We start from the raw sequence: 19,177 nt of genomic DNA, 5'->3' as shown, positions 1-19,177 counted from the left end.
GATATTGGCAGTAGTATGTGCTGCTCTATTCATTATCTTTTTAAAAACAGGTAAGGTGGATGGGAAATGCTAATAGCAAATGCAGCCCCAGCTCGGCCCCCTGCTGTTCTGCAAAGCACATTTTCTTATCAGGCCCAGGCCCTCGCCCCACAGGCAGAGGCAGGAGGACCAGGCGAGAGCAGCCAGCCAGGCTGTTTGGTGCAGTGCACGGTCCACAAACACAGCCAAGTGGGCAACCAGCTAGATAGTTCATGTGAATCCCCAGCTTTTGTCTTTCTTCACTCGTTTCCAAAATTGCTTGTAAGCTCAACTGTAAAGTGTAAAGTGTCGCGGGCGGAAAACAAGGTTCCTTTTGGACCTGGACCTCGACCCCTCTTCCTATTTCTCTGTGAAGCAGGTTCTGCAGCTTCTGCTGCTTGCCCTTGGGACCTGAGTCTAGCGATAAATAAAGAACCATTTATCAGATTGCGGAGTAGGTTGAGACCAGGTGTGAAAATAAGAGCTTTCTTGTGAAGCTGTGAACCACAACTGTTTGAATTCCAAAAATAATGTGTCCTTTTTACGCAATTGCAGATTGCCGCATTCCACAAATTGAAGATGCCGAGATTCATAACAAGACATACAGACATGGAGATAAATTAATCATCACTTGTCACGAAGGATTCAAGATCCGGTACCCTGACCTGTACAACATGGCTTCATTATGTCGTGATGACGGAACGTGGGACCATCTGCCCATCTGTCAAGGTACGGGGCTGAGGCTGTGGTTCTCAGCTGTTCTTTCAGACTTGATTGTGGAGCGGGTACACGTTTCTCTAATAGGATGACAGGGGGAAACACAAAGCCACGCACACCCCATGGTTCAGCTGTACTGCACTCTGATCACCACAGCTCTGTGTTTGGAATCTTCCCACAATTCCCTGTGCTTCTCTCCAGCTCTATACACCCAGCTTTAAAGTTCAAATGGGAGATACCTTATTCTTTAGTGTGTTGGATGTCTCCTTTATCCTAAGAAACCAAAAGTCGTTGCAGAATTAGGAGCCTTGTAACTGGGCTGTGAACACAATGATGAACTATTGTATATTTAATGGAAATAACAGCATTTATACTGATTCGGTTGTGGTGCAAATATATTTAAAGCCAATCTTACAGAGGCTATTTTCTCTTAATAATGTTATCCTTTTTTATAATGCATGAGGAGCAGAAAAATAATCAAATTCAAATTTCATCCAAACCATACGATGAATATTTATCCTCCTGCGTTTTTTAAATTTGCTTGGGCCGACACAGAGGGCCCCCTGTTTGTGAAAATAAGCCCTCGAGTTCCCATTAATTCTGATTTTATTTTTTGACATGTGACTTGGACCAAAGGACTAAAAAAACCCATGCATAATTCATAATCCAAGGGAGAAGGCTAGCAATCTTATTTACACCAAAAGCACTGGCATGTTAAAGTTGAGACGGATGTCAACTTTCTGCTTGGAAATCATGACGGGCAGACTCTGATATTGCTTTGTGCACCCCATAGTTGGAAATAAATCATTTCCTTATGTGAGAGTTTAAGAGTCACGGCCCCTTGAAGAAACAAAGGCTTCAGGATTAGGAGGACAGAGGCAGCCCAGGTCCTCACCCTCCTGCATTTCTCCCCAGAAGCTTCTGGGTTGTTTAGCGTGTTATGTGTTACATTCTTAAAGGAGACACGTGATTTATTTCTACTCTCTTAGAGACTCTCCACAGAGTCGGCAGCCGGCTTTTAGGTAGGGCTGTTTATCCAAATGAACTTTATTAACCATGGATTCGTTCCAGTCCTGCGGCGTTATCCGAGTAACGGCCAAGAAAATTATTTCAGGCTCCAACCCCTTCTCGCTTTCATATTTTCCACTTGTCTTTCGGTTCTCCCACCCTTTCAATTTCCTTTTACATCCCTTAAATACAGTACGCTTCTTTAGGAGTTCTTTTTACCCCAATGATTTTTTTAAATGCCCTATGGGGATAGACATCTTGGGGTGTCATTGTCACGAGTTCAGGTGCAGGCTTGCCTCTTGCTCTGTCTGTGCCCTTTCGCCCCTCCCCTCTAGCACCCCTTACTAAATCTCAGTCATAACACAGCTTCGATGTTTTTTGCAGCAACAAAAGAGCTGGCCGGCCGCTCTTGAAAGGTGTGCGTCTTCAAACAGCAATACAGCCCACAGCCCACCTTCAGCCCTCCTCAGAGCCCTCGGTCCCCACGGAGGAGGTGCCCCTGGTCTGGGCCCTGATACCCCCCTCCAGCCCCCGCACCTTGCCGTCCACCCGCGTGGGCACAGCAGGGTTGCTTTAGACAGCCTGACACCTCTCGAGCCCCCAGAGGGTATATAATTGGCCCTTCGAGTGACATTTCATCCTGTAATTTTTATTTGTACCTATAGATCCAGGGGCTACAGCCTGAGGAGCCGTTTCTCTATTATCTCGAAGTGCAAATAGAAATCACATTCAACTATTGAGTCGAAGTCAGTTTTCTACCGTATTTTTACAACAGGCTGTTCTCCAACCAAGAGTGAGCATAGCTTTCCTTCTCTGATTGGCTGCACGTGTTCCAACCCCTTTCCTCTCCTTCTGGGGTCGGAGGTGGGAACCGTTCCAAGGCCACTTTTTCCCCGGAACTTTGTGTTTTAGAGATCCATGTGCCGATGCTTCCTGCTCCCTGTGGGTCAGAGTTAGTTTCTGACTTAGGGGATGCAGTCTATCCACATGGGTAGCTTAGAACCACACTCCTTCCCAGAAGGAGGCAGGGGCACAGTCACGTGTGCCCACACATTGGAACCCTGCTCAGGGTTCTAACACATTCCCTTGTTGGTGTTGATTTGCTTATCTTTTTTTTTTTTTTTTCTCAGTTACTGATCCTGTTTATGCCTGATTGCCAAACTCCCTTCACACATTTCACTTTTGCCATGAACAGTGTTCATTTTCAGCTCCGGAAAAAAAAAAATCCTTTAAGACCGTCGGGACTGCCCAAAAGGATGGCTGGGCATCACGCATGTCTGATCTGGTCCATCCTGAGTGTGGCTTGTTCCGGGCAGGGATCTTTGGGGTCTGTGGGGTCTGCGGGGCTCCAGGACACCAGGAGGCAGCAGTGCAGGTTGACCCTTGACGACCCCAGAGTGAATGCCTCCTACATTCTGCACCCCTCACTGTGTTGTCTGTGTCTGCTCTGATACAGACACAGACACCACAGTCTAAGGCGCCGACCCGAGCAGTTCGCTGAATACGCAGCTCTTCGACGCTTGTACTGTAATGTGTCAGAGAGTCATCTTAAGAGAGGAGTTCTGTCATCTGCTGCAGTGCCTGCGTGATACAGTTTGTGCTTGGTGATTGGAAGGGAAAGTAGGTTTTTCCATTATCTATTATTTACTTCACACACAATTAGTTCTCCCCGGGAAGAGCACAGCTCTGCAGGGTCATTATGCCCTCCAGTGAAGCTGCTGAAGCCAATAAGAAATTCACTAATCACAGCAGATGCCACACCACGTGGGCTGCTGTGCCACTGGGAATGTTCCACTGGGCTGCACAGGCTTCAGGACAAAAGGCAGCTACTGTTTTACAGAAGTAGGGATCGAGGCCTCACGCTCACTCGGATGGCACACGGTATTCTGTGCATGGTGCACAAACTCGCTACAGCACGTCTGCTCAAAGCCTGGTGCCACGGCAACAGCGCCCGGAAACCTGTAGCAGTGCACATCCTTGAGCTCCACACGGACCCACTGAACCAGAAGCTCTGGGTGTGTGGGCCAGCAGTCTGTCCTACAAGCCCTCTCTGGGTTATTCTCAAGTTTGAGAACCACTGCGTTACATGTTACTTTCCTATTTCACCTAAAACACAATGGGATTTTCAAAACTTTCATTGCACTGCGTCAGGCAGGTGTCTGTTCCGTTCTCTGCTGCCGTGGAACCCAGTCTGCATCCTAACCTTCTCGAGCTGCCCACCACCGCTGCTGAAACAGGAAATAGTCTCTCTTCCCTCTGTGGCACCTCAGTGGTTCTCAGCCCTGATAGCACTTTAAGATTATGTGGGGAGCTTTAAAAAAAAGTAGGGGTGTCCAGGCTGGATACCTACCCGGGCACAGGTCTGGGCATTAGTGTTTTTAAAAATTTCCTCAGGTGAAAAGGGAACCCTCCTCCACTGTTGGTGGGAAGGCAAGTAGGTGGGGCCACTGTGGAAAACAGTATGGAGGTTCCTCAAAAAACTAAAAATAGAATTAACATATGACCTGGCAATCCCCCCGCCATGCATCTATCCGGACAAAACTTTAATTCAAAAAGATCCATGCACCCCAATGTTCATAGCAGCACTGTTTACAATAGCCAGGACATAGAAACGACCTAAATGTCCATCAACAGATGAGTGGAGAAAGAAGATGTGGTACATATATACGATGGAATATTACCCAGCCATAAAAACATGGATGCAGCTAGAGATTATCATACTAAATGAAGTAAGTCAGACAGAGAAAGGCAAATACCAAATACCATATTATATCACTTATATGTGAAATCTAAAATGTGACACAAATAAACCTATCTATGAAACAGAAATGGACATAAAGAACAGACTTGTGGTTGCCAAGGGGGAGGGGGTTGGGGGGAGGGATGGAGTGGGAGGTTGGGATTAGCAGATGTAAGTGATTATATACAGAATGGAGAAACAACAAGGTCCTACTGTATCACACTGGGAACTATATTCAGTATCCTGTGATAAACCATAATGGAAAAGAATATAAAAAAGAATGCATGTATATATATGTATAACTGAATCACTTTGCTGTACAGCAGAAATTAGCACAACATTGTAAATCAACTATACTTCAATGAAAAATAAATTAATTAAAAACTTTCCTCAGGTGATTCTAACATGCAGTCAGGGCTGGAACCACCAGCTAGGGGTGTCCCGATCCACAGCTCCACCTCTCGTTACTACTTCCCTACTCGTCTGACCCTCTCGATGCCACTTGCAAGTATACAAGCAAATGCCTGCTTTAGAAATAGAGTAGGTACACAGATAAGGAGGTCTGAGCATTTAAGACCAAGGTGTGCGGTCTTCGGAGGCCATGCCACGTTTTCAGCGGGGGAAACCGAAAGACATATAGTGCTTTGTCTTTGAGGTGTACAAAGATGACCACGTGAGACACTTCCCTTTTTCTTTCCCACGTCGCAGGCTGCCTGAGACCGCTTGCCTCTTCTAATGGCTATGTGAACATCTCTGAGTTCCAGACTTCCTTCCCAGTGGGAACTGTGATCTCCTATCACTGCTTTCCTGGATTCAAACTCGAGGGGTCGGAGTATCTCGAGTGCTTACACAACCTTATCTGGTCGTCCAGCCCACCCCGGTGCCTTGCTCTGGAAGGTATCACATCTTATTCTTTTGGAAGTTGAATTTTGGCTTATTAAAGTGGATGTTTCAATAGGAGGTAAAGAGCTGAGATTATGGTCAGCAATAACTTCTGTTCCCTGAGTACACATTGCTTGCAGAGGCAGCAAGCCTGATCGTCTGCCATGAAGCAATACTTAAAACCAGACATAAAACTGGCTTTCCCCATTCTCAGGCTTAAAGGGGATGAAAGAGAAAAGTTTCAAGCATCAAAGGTTACACTGCAAAATATTGCAAAGTTAAATGAAGTGTCTTCAAAAATTAATTTTCTCTGCACCAAATGAAAACAGATTGTATTATGGCATCATTAATCTCACCCCTCGTTTTATTGTTGTGTCAGTGTTTCCTCCTATTTCCATTCATTTTATGGCTTGGCTCTAAATGTTTTGCTGCAAGCACACACTTGGAAGCCTGAAACCAAGAGATCTTGCCTCCTTGTTTTTGTTAAATATATGTGATTATTTTTGAGTGCGGTTCACTAAAGACCACTAATCAGTAGTATGGAATGGTCGGGGTGGGAGGTGGTCAGAGTGTCCACTGCTGGAATCAGGCCAGCGTCTATAAGGGTCTATAGAAACTCCTCCTAGGTAAGCTGGGCATACTGGCTCAGCCCTCGCTTTAATTCAGGTCTTGAAATTATGATTATGCGGGGAACAAACACCAATTTACTTCTTGGCATCTGAATACAGTGGGCGGGAGGGGGGTCTATATGGGGAAAGAAAAAAATGAAAGGAAATCTCTAATCAAGAGCCCCTGCAAAGCCCATCTGCAGCTTTTCTCGGGAAACAGATCAAGACACAGTAGAACGTAGAAACAAACAAGTTCTCACAAGCACCGTCTGCCTCCACGCGTGCACCTCAGTGTGGGACGAGGTCAGGTTAGGAGGTGTGTTATGGGGGGTGACAGCCAGAGGGATCAGAGGTGTCTCCTAAGGAAGACCATGGATTGGCCGGAGCCGTGGGAGCCTCCTTAGAGAGAAAGGAGGAAGGGGTGGAAGGGAGGGGAGCCTGCTGCTTGAAGGAGAGAGAATGCCAGCCGGGGCCGTCAGTGGTGCTCTTCTCCTAGGCTGGTAAGCGGAACCCCCGCTCGCCCCTACTTCCCACCCATCCTAAATCTCCTAGGGGGTCAGAGCCCACAGTAGAGAGAGGTAAAATACAGGACACCCAGTTAAGTCTGAATCTCAGATAAATAGCAAATAATTTTTTAATGTGAACATGTCCTAAATATCGGATGGGACTTACTCATGGTCAACAAGTATTCTTTGCTTATCCGAACTTCAACTGTAACTCAGTGTCCTGTATTTTCATTTGCCACATCTGGCAACCCTCGCCTAGAGGGATAAGGGTATCTCCTGTTTCCACTGGGAATAGCTTTTCTGCCGTCTGGACACCGCTGGCCAGCGTGGTGAGTGTGGGCTGCTGGCGAATGGGGGCTTTTCTGGTTCCTGGAGTTTTCTCCTGCTCAGATAAGCAGAACTAGAGGACCTGTTAAAGGTATCATGTTACAATTATATCAGTTTTAAATGCTATTTTCAAATCTTTTCAAATTCAGTTCAAACACCTTTCAAGCCATCATGTTCTAAGCTTCATTTTGAGACTTTGAAAGCAGTGTTTCTGGAGCTTAGGGAATATAATGTGAATAGGCATAAAACAAAATCTCACTTGAAGGGGCAGTGAGCTAAGGTTATGAACAGGAAGCCATGAGTGGCTTCTGATTGGAAATGGGTCTCGTGATTTAACACAAGTCCCTTTTTCTCTGCCAGCCTGGCCTGTGCCCGAAGGGGACGCTAAAAGTCCAGGTGACAGCTGCCTCTGACAAGAAGGCCACCTAATACCTTTTTGTCCTCCATTTAAAAAAGAATAATATTTACATCCTTATTTTCAATACATGTTCCTTTCAATTACCTGATGCAATTAGTTTGTGAGACGCTTAAATGCTACCCTGGCTAAAGGCACCAAAGACATGATTCTAAACTGAGAGAGGCAGAGAGGACTAAAGGGTTTTTTGTCTCAAGACTTCATAGAAGCTGGGTTAAAATAAAAGGTAAGGATCCATGAACAAAAAGTATCCGGATGACACCCGGGTGCTGGTATTTCCTTAACTCTTACTTGAATAGTGTATCATCTTTTTCAAAGGCGGTGCCTTATTTATGCAAATTGTCAAATGGTATTCAACGTAGATGCGCTGTCCCCAGGGAATCTACCCACCCCTTTAATATATCACCCACGGTCCCCCATCCCCTCATTTTTTTTTCTGCCTTCCTGAGCCCACAATTTGAATTTTCTTGATGGCAGAGTGAAAATTATCGCACTGTGCTGTGGAATCATGACACCCTCGGGGGCTTTGACTAATATATTAGGGCGCTCTGACCCCTGATATGACTGGGTCTGGACAGCTGTGCCATGGAAGCCTTTCTCTGTGAGCTTTTTATCCCCTTCCCTTTCCTGTCTCCCTGTTAATCCGTCAATCCCTCACGTGTCACGGTACCTGTCACTTCAGTTCCCTCCACCCCTCGAGCTCTTTTTCCTAACCTGCCACAAGCCTGGAGACGGAATCACCAGGATGGTCATGGAGGCGCTGTAGGGCATTGATTAGAGTGTGGGTTGGCATCAGACTGGCTGAGTTCACATCCTGAGTTTCCTACTTAATCAGTTTGACCTGGGGCAAGTCGCTTAGCTTCTATCATCCTCTACTTCCTCATCTGTAGAATGCGGGAGATGACTGTACCTGTGGGACTGTGAGGGTCCAGTGTGATAACAAATGTAACACATTTAGTGAAGTGCTGGGTGCACAGTAGGTGGTCGATCAAGTGTCCATCATTATTAGTGCTATTAGACTTGTGTACAGAGTCACACTAAATGAGAATCTGGGCATGGCTGTGTGAACAAAGTACCCAGGCTTTTATGCATTTACACTGCAACATCGTGTTGGTTGTTCAGAGGAGATTTTGGTTACTTGCATACTTTTTTTTTTTTTTTTTGTGGTACGCGGGCCTCTCACTGTTGTGGCCTCTCCCGTTGCGGAGCACAGGCTCCGGACGCGCAGGCTCAGCGGCCATGGCTCACGGGCCCAGCCGCTGCACGGCATGTGGGATCTTCCCGGACTGGGGCACGATCCCACATCCCCTGCATCGGCAGGTGGACCCTCAACCACTGCACCACCAGGGAAGCCCCAGTTACTTGCATACTTTTAACTGTGTTTGTATAAGATGAATCGCAGATAATGGGAGCAAGTACTGAACAATAATAATGATTGCCAGTTACCTTGAGAGCTTACTGTGTATCAGAATGTTTGACAAAGTATCTCATTTAGTCCTCCTATCACCTTTGTGAGACAAGTACTCCTTTTTTTTTTTTTATATTTATTGGCTGCGCCGGGTCTTAGTTGCGGCACACGGGATCTTTTTTGTTTAGTTGTGGCATGCGAACTCTTAGTTGCGGCCTGTGGGATCTAGTTCCCTGACCAGGGATCAAACCCGGGCCCCCTGCATTGGGAGTGCGGCGTCTCAGCCACTGGACCACCAGGGAAGTCGCAGACAAGTACTGTTTTTAATCCCATGTTACTGCTGAGCAAGCCCGGGTTTCTAGAGATTCAGTAACTCAGCCAAGGTCACACAGTTAGTAAGTGGGGGCGTGGGGCCTCGAACAAGGGTCTTTGCCACTTGAAAGCTCATGCTCTTCATCACTAAGGTGCATTATGTAATTATGCGTGATCTGATTGGTTCTGATTTCTTTACAATTTGATATTTTTATAGCCGTTTTTTTAAAGCATCAAAAAATTTAAAACAGTTATCACACAGGAAGGGATTTGTGCTTCTAGTCCAATTCTCCTCCCTGTAGAAATCCCAGCTGCAGGGGGCCGTGAGTCCGGGTGGCAGACAGCACTCCCCGCTGCCCCGCACGTGCCCATGAGTCACCCCGTTACAGCAGAGCCGCACTTCAGCCCCTGGGCTGCGCAGGGATTGTGTCTCCTCTCGCAGACTGGACGACTGACGCCTTGGAGGGTGGCGTGACTTGCCCACACTGCCCAGCCCTTGGCATGGCTTCTTCCACTGCGTGCTGTCTCCTCTCCCTAGCGGCATGGAGCAGGCTTTGCTGGTGCCAGTGTTGAGTGGCAGCTGTCACACTCAGTGTCAACCATCCCGTAACTGAGGCCTGGCTTCATGAAGGACTTTATAATTCGGAAGGAAAAACTCTGGCAGCCTCACCAAAGGTGGCAAGAATTCCCAGGCCCGGTAGGAAGGTGCGGGTGACGTGTTTCAAAGGCCTGGGGCCGTGGCACCTGGCTTATTGAGTGGTATGACACCCGTCTTCTGTCTGTTTTCCCACAGCCGGGTTGTGTGGGGTAGAACACCTGAAATCACAAAATCTTGGACCACAGTGTTGGCTACGTCATTTTAAAATACATGAATGTATAAATTTGAGCCTGGAAGGAGCCCCATGGGTTTCTATGTGCTGGTCTTTCATGCTGTGGGTCTGCGTGCTTTTCTTTATCTCTGTGTGTCTTCATGTTTTCCATTCTCAGGTCGTCTTCATCTCTGAGGCTTTCATTGCTCTCTCTTTCATACACACACACACACACACACACACACACACACATGCACTGAATCCAAGAAATCTTTTTTTAAAAAAAAAAAACAACCTTTGACAGTGAATGTGGGCATTTTCTCATTTGTAAGTGCTAAGAACTCTGTTTACATTGTCAGCAGTGTTTATTGGACACCTGGTAGACACAGAGCGACACCGAATTGGGCTCTGGGGAATTATAGAGAAAGAAAAGGACATCATTCTTTACTTCGAAGACCTTACAGTCTAATGGGGAGAAGAAGATGACAAATCCCGTTGCCTAGAGACTAGCGTCATCACAGACCGCACCGCGTATGCCCACAGCTACCTCAACCAAAGGGCACGTGCGTGCTTCTGCATTTGGAAAGAGGGAAAGGAAAGTTCTGGTAGGTGGTATCGCAACTGTAAAATGAACATTTCTGTCTGGGGATCTATGAGTTTTTGCGTCTTTTCCCTGAAGGCCAAACAGAAGTGTGTTTTTTGCCTCTGCTTGGGCTTTGAGAAAAGAGAACGAGTCTAAACGTCTTACTCATTTGGAAGGACTGCATTTTGAAGCTCCGTAGAGCTCAGTAGCCAAGGCAGCATGCCTTAGTGTGTGTGAGGAGTGCCGGCCCAATGGTTTGAAGGTGGAATATAAGAGAATATTGAGGGGCATGAAAATAAGTAAACGAACCAAGCATGCAACAGACGGTTACAGGCAAGGCTGCAGACACATGTCTAGGAAGTGGTACTAACTCCCCAGCATCCCATAGACACTGTGATGTTAGGGCTGCAAGGGATGCTGGCTACAGGTGGCTGAAGAAAAGGGCGCTTTGTCTGCATGGGGAAGATCCATGCAAAAGCCTTACGTATCAGAACACTCCATTCACATTCAAGTTTTCAAATGTCCTGGAAGTAGTAACACGGGTGCTGGGTATCTGTTGACAGGAATTCCTGGGAGCCGGTTAACGACAGCAGAGTTCACATGACTGCATCTTTGAGGCAGGTAGCAAGGGCTGGGAGGACAGATGGTTGACCCCCAAAGTTGGGAGTTTTTAGTCCCTGCTTGTGACCTCCCCACTTAAAGATTCCTCTGTTTCGCAACCATTAAATTAGAGGGCTGGATCCTTTAACCAAAAGTCCTTCTTTCAATAGCCTCTGGGGAAAAAGATGGGATCAGATCTAGAAAGGACCAGTCAAACATTTAGTGAGATTAGAGTTTGAAAAGAAAGAAACCCAGATCAGTGGTATATGCTATTTTAAATAAATGCCTGTGAGATTCATGTATGCGTTCAGTAAAAATTTTTATGTTCGTATGCCAAGTATTTTGCAAGGCACGGAGGATACAGAGGCAAACTAGTGACATGAGGTCTCTGCCCGCTGGGCTCACCCATCCCATGTGCAGTTCCTGAAAGTTCACTCTACACAGCTGGGGCTCAGCTCAGAATATTCCATTTCTAAGTTTTCAGGGCCTTTGGTGGTAGAGAAGATTGTTCCCTACTCTGAGGCCGCCTGGAAGGGGTTCCCACGGGGGTCTCTATGGTTTTGAAGGACCTGGGGAGGGTGAGCCACTTTTTGCTGTGTCGGATTGTCTGCCACGTGGTGTCTGGGCTCCACGCCGAAGGCAGTGGGAACACGGGCTTCCCAGGAGGACCACGCGCGTGGACCCCGGGGCCCAGGAGAGTTTGTTGTGCTCGTGTGTTTGCTTTTCCCAAACAGAAATAAATCGCTCCAGGAACCGTAGGGGCCTATGGTTTCATTTGCCACGACTGAGGTGGGGGCTTCCCCAATGCTGACCTTTCAACAGACTTTCTCAGCTTCATGGCTGGCATTTCTCCCAGAAACAAGCAGACCTGACCTCATTAGAAGCTGAATATCCAAGACGTTTTGTTTTTAAGTCCAACCAGTCCCCAAACTCAGAATGCCCAAAGTAATTCCCAGCCCCCCGCCCCTTCCCATCCATTTCACTGCTCACAAGTCAGAGATGGAAGCTTAATCAGTTTCAGATGCAATTACAAGGAAAGGCAGCAGCGAGATTTCCTAAGAACCTACGAGTGCCCAGGGGTCCTTTTAGGTCTGCATCCTTATATAAGAAAAGAAGGAAAAATAAGAAACTGAAAAACCCTGTTTGGTCAAATGTGAAATTACTTGAAAGGTTCCAATTTGGGATCAAAACTCAAAGCCAGTTTGGACGGGGTGGGTTCCCAGCTCCTGAGTGGCCTTTTCATTGTGCTTTGTTGCCTAGTCAAAACTCGTTTCTGGTACAAGAAGCGCCCGGAGGCAAAGGTACCGGCAGGGATCTCTCTCCAGGAGCCCTGCCTTCGCGCAGAAGCGCCTCGGGACTTTAAATGAATCCCGTGTAGGAACAAGAAAGAGAGAGGAAGAACCCGGGCATCCTCAGAAAAGACCTGCCCTGCGTCTTATCCTCGGCAGATAACACTCAAAGGGATAATGACAGCCCACCCTGTGCCAAGGTGGTTCCCATTTTACAAAAGGAAAATACGAAACACAGAAAGGAGTCCAGGCCTGGTCCGAGGAAGGCTGCCATAAATTATTGTCCGGGGTGAGGTCACGTGTCGCTGTGTCATCCCCTAAACCAGAGTCAGACGTGCTCCCATGGAGCTGTGTCTCTCCTGCTGCCACGTCTCACCAGACAAGCGAGGTCTCTCGCGCCTTCCTGCCCAGCCATCCTCGACCACAAAGTGGCCAACTGGACCTCTTAATTAGCTGGAAACTTCTGTATTGAATCTTAAGTCAGTCAAGGGAAATGACAGAACCAAGTCGCAGCGGGATTTATGGGTGCTGATTTGGGACCATTGATCATAGAATTCAGAGCTTAGAAAGCCTTAGACATCACCGGTTTACCTTTCCCACACCCTACGCACTGCACCCTGGCACTCCCTTTGCAGAAATGAATCAGCAGTGCTGGAGATGGGTGGCTTTGTGCGAGGTCTCGGGGCCTGGGGTTGCCAGCGAGGTTCCCACCCCTGCAACCCGGCTCTGGCGCCACCGGACTGCCTCTACGGGGGGCGGGGCGGGGGGGGGGCTTCCTAACTTACATTCTTGAACAGGGAGAAGCAGATCAGAAGTTTATCTTCTTAGGAGCAACTCCAAGGTAGAGAGCACCGTGTTCCTCCCTGCATTCCCCTGGCACGTGGTATATGTACTCATCGATGTGTAGCTATTGTAACTAAAGCCTCCTTTGACTCCTTTGACTGTTGGTGGATGTCTGCTCCATGCCAGGCCCTGTGGAGGCACCTTTAGCCCATGATCTCTCATCCTAATAAGCGTCATGAGAACTAAGTATGGTGCCAACGGCAGATGAGGAAACTGAGGCTCAGAGAGTCTCCCCGCTTTCCCAAGGTCACCCTGCTCACAAGCGGTGCAGCAGGGGGCCCCCTGAGCCCACGCTTTCTACCCACACTGCTCTTCCAGGCGCTCCTAGGACCCAGGGTACCTGCTGGAGCTTAGGGCCTGGGCTCTAATCCTATCTCTGGTGCTTGCAGAGAGTCCATTTCGTTGGATGGGAAGGGAGTGAGTGGCAAGGGCTGATTTCTGAGGCTCTTCCGTAGCCGCCATGTTCCCTGACTCTGCTCCGAACCAGAGCACACCGATCCGGAGAGGCCATCCTGTCCTCCGCTGGCTCTGGGGGCGAAGCAAAGGGAGAGTTTCTCCCCTGGACGACTCCTGACAGTTTCCCGGAGGCGCGTATTCAGTCAACCCATGAGCCTTCACCACCAGTAGGCAACTGGCAGGGAGAGGAAATAGATGTTTGTTGGGGGTCATCTTGGCACCGGGCACTTCACTTGCCTTTTATTAGCTTTAAAACAACTCCAGGGATTATTCTGCCCCTCTTCACTGACAGTCAGCAGGCTGGTAACATGGCCTCGGGGAGTAAATTGCAGAGCCAGGATTCAAAAGATTCAAGAGATCCAGCCCTGACCTGACTCCCCAGCTGTGCTTCTTCTCCTGCCCCTGCTGGCTCCTGCAAGAGAGGCCAGGTCCCTGCCTTCTGACTCACCTCTCAGCTGCCGGTGGGCCACTTTTTTCTCTTCTGATGTTCCCTGTAACCTGGATTTTTATCATGGAAGAGATTTTAGAGGGAAGAGGAGGATACACTATATGATTTGGCCCAAGCTGCACTGTATACACTGTTGGACAACATGGGAACTTTCCCTTCCTCCCCCCCTTCTCCCACTTCCTTCCTTCCTTCCTTCCTCCCCTCCTTCCCTCTCTCCCTCCCTCCTTCCCAGTTAGGACTCTGGTACCAACCAGAGATGTACTAGATGCTGTGGGGCTATTGCTATTAGGAATTCAAGTCCTGCTCACCAAAAGTGGAGTGATGATAGCAGCGACCCACTGGTCACCCACAGCCACCCAGGCCTCCCAGCATTCAGAGGAGACCAGCTGCCAGGACCAGGGTCTCCATCAGTCTCTCCTGGGCTCTCAAGCTTCCTGCAGACTCACCCGTGATCCTGCCAGCAGCTGAATCCAAATGAAATGGAGTCAGCAGACAATGAAGAAAGGAACAGTGAATGTTCTTTTTTCTCTCTTGTTTACTCAGTGTAGCAGTGGGGCCTCTATATGGGAAGAGGGAGAGAGGGCTTCTTTATCTGCTTATCTGACCCTATACCCTTCCCTTTCTTTCTCTTCCAAATGTGAGAGGATTATACAAGGCTAGGAAATACTTGGCCGGGTGATTTTGTCCTGTCCTCAAGGCTCTGAGACCCCGGGGGTCCCTAGGAAGCCAGCAGGTCCAAGGTAGCTTTGTTCCAGCTGTCCCCCCCCCCCCCCCCCGCTGCCCTCCATGGGACTGTTTTACATACTTGCATCTCACGTTCCCACTTAAGATTTATTTGAAGAAAGAGCTTCCCAGTGTAAAGTATGAAAATCATTCATTTAACTCTGCCTCCTTAGAAACTTGAGACCAGAGAAATGAAGTGATTTGCCAGGTCACAGCAGAATTCTTCCATCTCCTCAGACTCCCAGCCTTCAAGTATGTGAGTCGATGGCTAATTTCAAACCCTCATTAGGCACCCAACTTCCATCAGTCAAAGTCTTACGGGATTTCCCCATCTTATTCTCAAAAACAAAAGACTCTTCAGTTCCCTGAAGACAGATGTGTTCCCTGGGCCTGGAAAAGAGGAAATCTCAGGTCGTCCCCCTGTCATGTGTCAGTGGCGTTGGCTAGGGAGAAGCCCTGTCTGAAGCAACGTGGAGGTCGCTTTGTGAACTGAACATGTCTTCTGCCATCTTGGCACACGTGTTAGGGCATCACATCCTCTCCTGTTCTGTTCCCTGGCAATGAACATTCCTGTATCCGGCACTGTTTGTATCACAGCTACCTTGCCTGTGACCCTCATGGGGTTTTTTCTTAGAAGAAAATGCAAACTAGCAAGCAGCCTGGTTAACTTATTGTTCACAAGCAATAGTAAATTATTCTAATACTATTTCCATGTACTGTTCATACATTACAGCAGAGTGATTACCAGAAAATAACCACCTGCGTGTCATCGCAGCATTTCTGAGGGATCACTGTGCTTCATTTTCCTCTCTCTCTTTTCTTTATACAATACGTAATTGCCGCTGTAGCACTTCCTCTTCTCGGGCACACGTCTCTCTTGTATTCAAGAGTAGATTGTGCCGTGGCATCAAGAAGCTTCATGATGCTTTTCTTTTTTTCTTTTTCTATATTGAATCCAGAAACACTAAGAAATCCTAAGAAAACCAAGAGACCTAGTTCCTATTTTTCAAGTAGAACCAAGTCCTCAGGCTTCCCAGCTACTACACTACAGGCTCTTATTCTCTTGAGTTGTATGACTCCTGATCTGATAGATGGCCCTGAACTCACCCTCAGCCTCTCTCTCCAGGCCTGCTCTTTGCCAGCCGTAGCCCCTCGGCAAGCTCTGCCCACCACCTTGCTTTCCTTTTAACCTCCTTGGAAACACGTAGCCATCAACCCTCCAACTCTCCTAGGATCATCATTTTTTTTTTTTTAACCTCATTCAATTGCAGAGATTTTACACTGACGTCAAAGAAGAGAACTGATTCCTTTTCCCACCAAAGGTGAGCAAAGGTGGGGTTCTGGACTGGTTTCTCTCACCAAATCAAGGAAAGAAGAGAACGCCAACGGGGGACTTGGCTAACCGCCGCCCCCCGCCCCAATGTACTGTCACGTTCAGAGATGGGATCCCACCAGATGGGCTCGGACCCAACTTCTTCCAAGGCCCCTACCCCTCAGCTCTCACCCGGGCAGGCAGCCTGTCCTGGAGAAGATTCAGGCCCCAGGGGGACACAGTGGATCTGAAGCCAGGCACCATCACTCATGTTTTTATGGAAACGTCTCCTGGTTGCAAGGCACAGGGGTGGGGTTGAATCTGCGGAAACGGAATAAATCGGAAGCCCCCTCATGCTGGCTCTGTCGAAACCCTGTGTCAGATCGTGTCCGTAGGGATGCTGCAAATTTTCTGCAGTGGAAGCCACTGGTATAAAATGAGACTCCTACACGCAAGCTTCTCCTGGGGTCAGTGTTCTGAATTAGTCTGAATTCCAAACCTTCCATGGCAGAGAGATCTGAGGTCTTTCAGCCCTTTTTTGCGGGCCAGGCTGGATTCGAGGGGACAAGGGCGTGGGGACCAATCCCTTTCAGCCACCGCGTTCATGGTTCTCACCAAAACGTATTTCTGCTTTGCCTTGTAGTCTCCTCATAGTTTTGCAAAGCTCACAGGCGTGCAAGCAGAGGTCTTTATTTTGTGAGGTTTAAATGTCAGGTCAGTGAAAGGAACGCACAACTAAGCAACTGCAAAGCTGCGGCCAGTGGTTTGAGCCACTGGCTATGCCGAGAGGGTGACTTTGTCACGCTCAGAAAATAGATGGCTTGTACAAAAGGGAAAAGCTTGGTGTTTTTCCTTAAACTCTAGACTATCTTCTCCATCCCTGCTCCAGGCAGGATTTATTTCCTTCTTTCCTCTCTGGAAAGTTAGATGACTTGTATTTCATGGTAATAAAACGTCTTGCAATCAGGTGCAGCCCAGAAGGTAATAAACCCCTTCAGTCACTCCCTGCCTTTTACAGACCCAGAGTCACCAGGAAGGATTCGGCAGGGTGGTTTGGGGGTCATTCCTCCCCAGTTCCCACCCCCAGCCCCACTTTTCTTTTTCCTTCTTTCTTTTTTTTTTTGGCCGAGCTGCTCGGCTTTCGGGATCTTAGTTCCCTGACCCACGGATTGAACCCGCACCCTCAGCGGTGAAAGCACCAAGTCCTAACCACTGGACTGCCAGGGGATTCCTGCAACCCCACTTTTCTTCACAAGCAGTTACCAGAGTTCCTTTTTTTTTTTTTTTTTTTTGCGGTACACCGACCTCTCACTGCTGTGGCCTCTCCTGTCACGGAGCACAGGCTCCAGACGCGCAGGCTCAGCGGCCATGGCTCACGGGCCCAGCCGCTCCGCGGCATGTGGGATCTTCCCAGACCGGAGCACGAACCTGCGTCCCCTGCATCGGCAGGCGGACTCCCAACCACTGCGCCACCAGGAAAGCCCCCAGAGTTCCCTTTTTGCCCTAAAGTGATTAGAAGTCTGGGATGATAGGCAGATAAAATATTCACACCTGTCTGTGTCCATCTTGGCGTCTTGCATCATTCTTTTTTTTTGTTAGAACCTATAACATAATATCTGTGTTCACAATCATTTTCTCTTTCTGTACAGGAGGATTTTTTTGTTGTTTGGGGTTTTATTTTTGCAAAAAGATGGTGCCCGACTCTAAATTGTGCCCAGATTTCTGTAAAGTCAAAGCGCTTAGCGGAGGTGGCCCTTCACCTGATCGTTCCTCTTCCTCCCAGTACCTGGGGCTCCTGCCGAAAAGTCTAGGACTTTGCTCACATGCTGGCCAGTTTGTTCTTCAATGGATGAGAACCTAATGCGTTTTCTAACGCCATCTCTTCCACTCATGGGAAGGGAGGTAACAGGTCCAGGCATTAAGGTGGTGGAAACAGCTGGAATTTTAAAGAAGCCAGTTACACTGGATTTCAGATTTTAAAACTAGTCCTTAGCTCAGGAGATCACAGGCAAACAACTGTGCCGACATCAATCTGTATTTTCATGCCATAAATATCTTATTCCAAGGGAAATTTTTTTGAATTGGGAAGAAAAGTAAATTTATAGGAAGCTAGGAAGTTAAGAGTTCTAGAGACAACCATGACTAAAATTGCATGTAAGAGGACCCTTACTCTCCCATACTACTTGACCTTTTCAAAGATCCTGTGGTCCTTGGAGTTAACTGTGAGTGACTCTCTACTGTCCCCAAAGCACAAGGCTCCCCAACGTAGTTTCTGCCGTCACTACCCAAAGAGAAGAATGGTGTCTCCCCAAGGAGCTCTTAAGGTTCCAGCCCTGGGATGCTGTCCTCCTGCATTGCTTTTATTCCACTCCATCCACTAAAGCATAGCTCATGAAATAACCACTTTCATGTAAAACGATTCTTTTTTTTTACTTCACTTTGAGGAAATCTTGGTGTCTAGTTATTTCAGTGAGACATTCTGACATTAGCCAGGAAACCCTCCTGTTCTAGCTGATTGCTTCCCTGTGGACCTGGCCCAAGCGCTTGGCCACTTCCTCCCAGGCCAAGGATAGACTCATGCTGTACTAGTTTCCCAGCACTGCTGGAACAAAGTACCACAGGCTGGTGACTTAAAATATAATTAATGTCTTCTCTCATGGTTCTGGGGGCTAGAAGTCCAAAATCCAAGTGTTGACAGGACCATGTTCCTTCGGAGACTCACCTTCCTTCTAGAGGCGGCCTTGGCATTCCTTGGCTTATAGCTACACCATTCCAGTCTCTGCCTCTGTCATCACGTGGTGTTTTCCCTATGAGTCTGTGTCTTCGCATGGCTCTCTTCCTTCTGTGTGTCTCTTCTCCTATTATAAGGATACCTATCATATTGGATCAAGGGCCCACCCTACTATAATATGACCTCATCTTAACTTTTACATCTGCAATACACCCAGTTTCCAAGTGAAGTCATATTCACGGGTAACCTGGGGTTAGGACTTCGACAGAACTTTTGGGGGAACACAACACAACCCACACCATGTGCTCCCCTTGCCTTGGCTTGAGAAGAAGCAGATGCTTCTTGTGTCTTCCTTGTACCTCTTGTGTCAGGTTTAAAGGACCGTCTTCAAAGCTTCCCAAACCTCAGCTGGCCAGCATCCTTGGACTCCACCCACAGCCCT

At 47.9% G+C, this 19,177-nt stretch overlaps 1 protein-coding gene across 2 annotated transcripts in view; it reads left to right on the top strand.

The window, feature by feature from the left end:
- The window catches only part of SUSD4 (sushi domain containing 4), a 119,005-nt gene that overhangs the window by 83,222 nt on the left and 16,606 nt on the right, over positions 1–19,177 (top strand). For both annotated transcript variants that reach the window (XM_027122269.1, XM_027122270.1), the window contains exons 4-5: positions 574–747; positions 5,192–5,380. In XM_027122269.1, coding sequence (XP_026978070.1) covers positions 574–747; positions 5,192–5,380 — 363 coding nt within the window. The remainder of the gene's footprint in view (positions 1–573; positions 748–5,191; positions 5,381–19,177) is intronic.

This window comes from Aethalodelphis obliquidens, unplaced genomic scaffold (assembly GCF_003676395.1).
Source record: "Aethalodelphis obliquidens isolate GAN/ISIS:26980383/991018 unplaced genomic scaffold, ASM367639v1 scaffold24, whole genome shotgun sequence".
Taxonomy (NCBI): Eukaryota; Metazoa; Chordata; class Mammalia; order Artiodactyla; family Delphinidae; genus Aethalodelphis; species Aethalodelphis obliquidens.
This window is presented reverse-complemented; position numbering and strand designations above follow the sequence as displayed.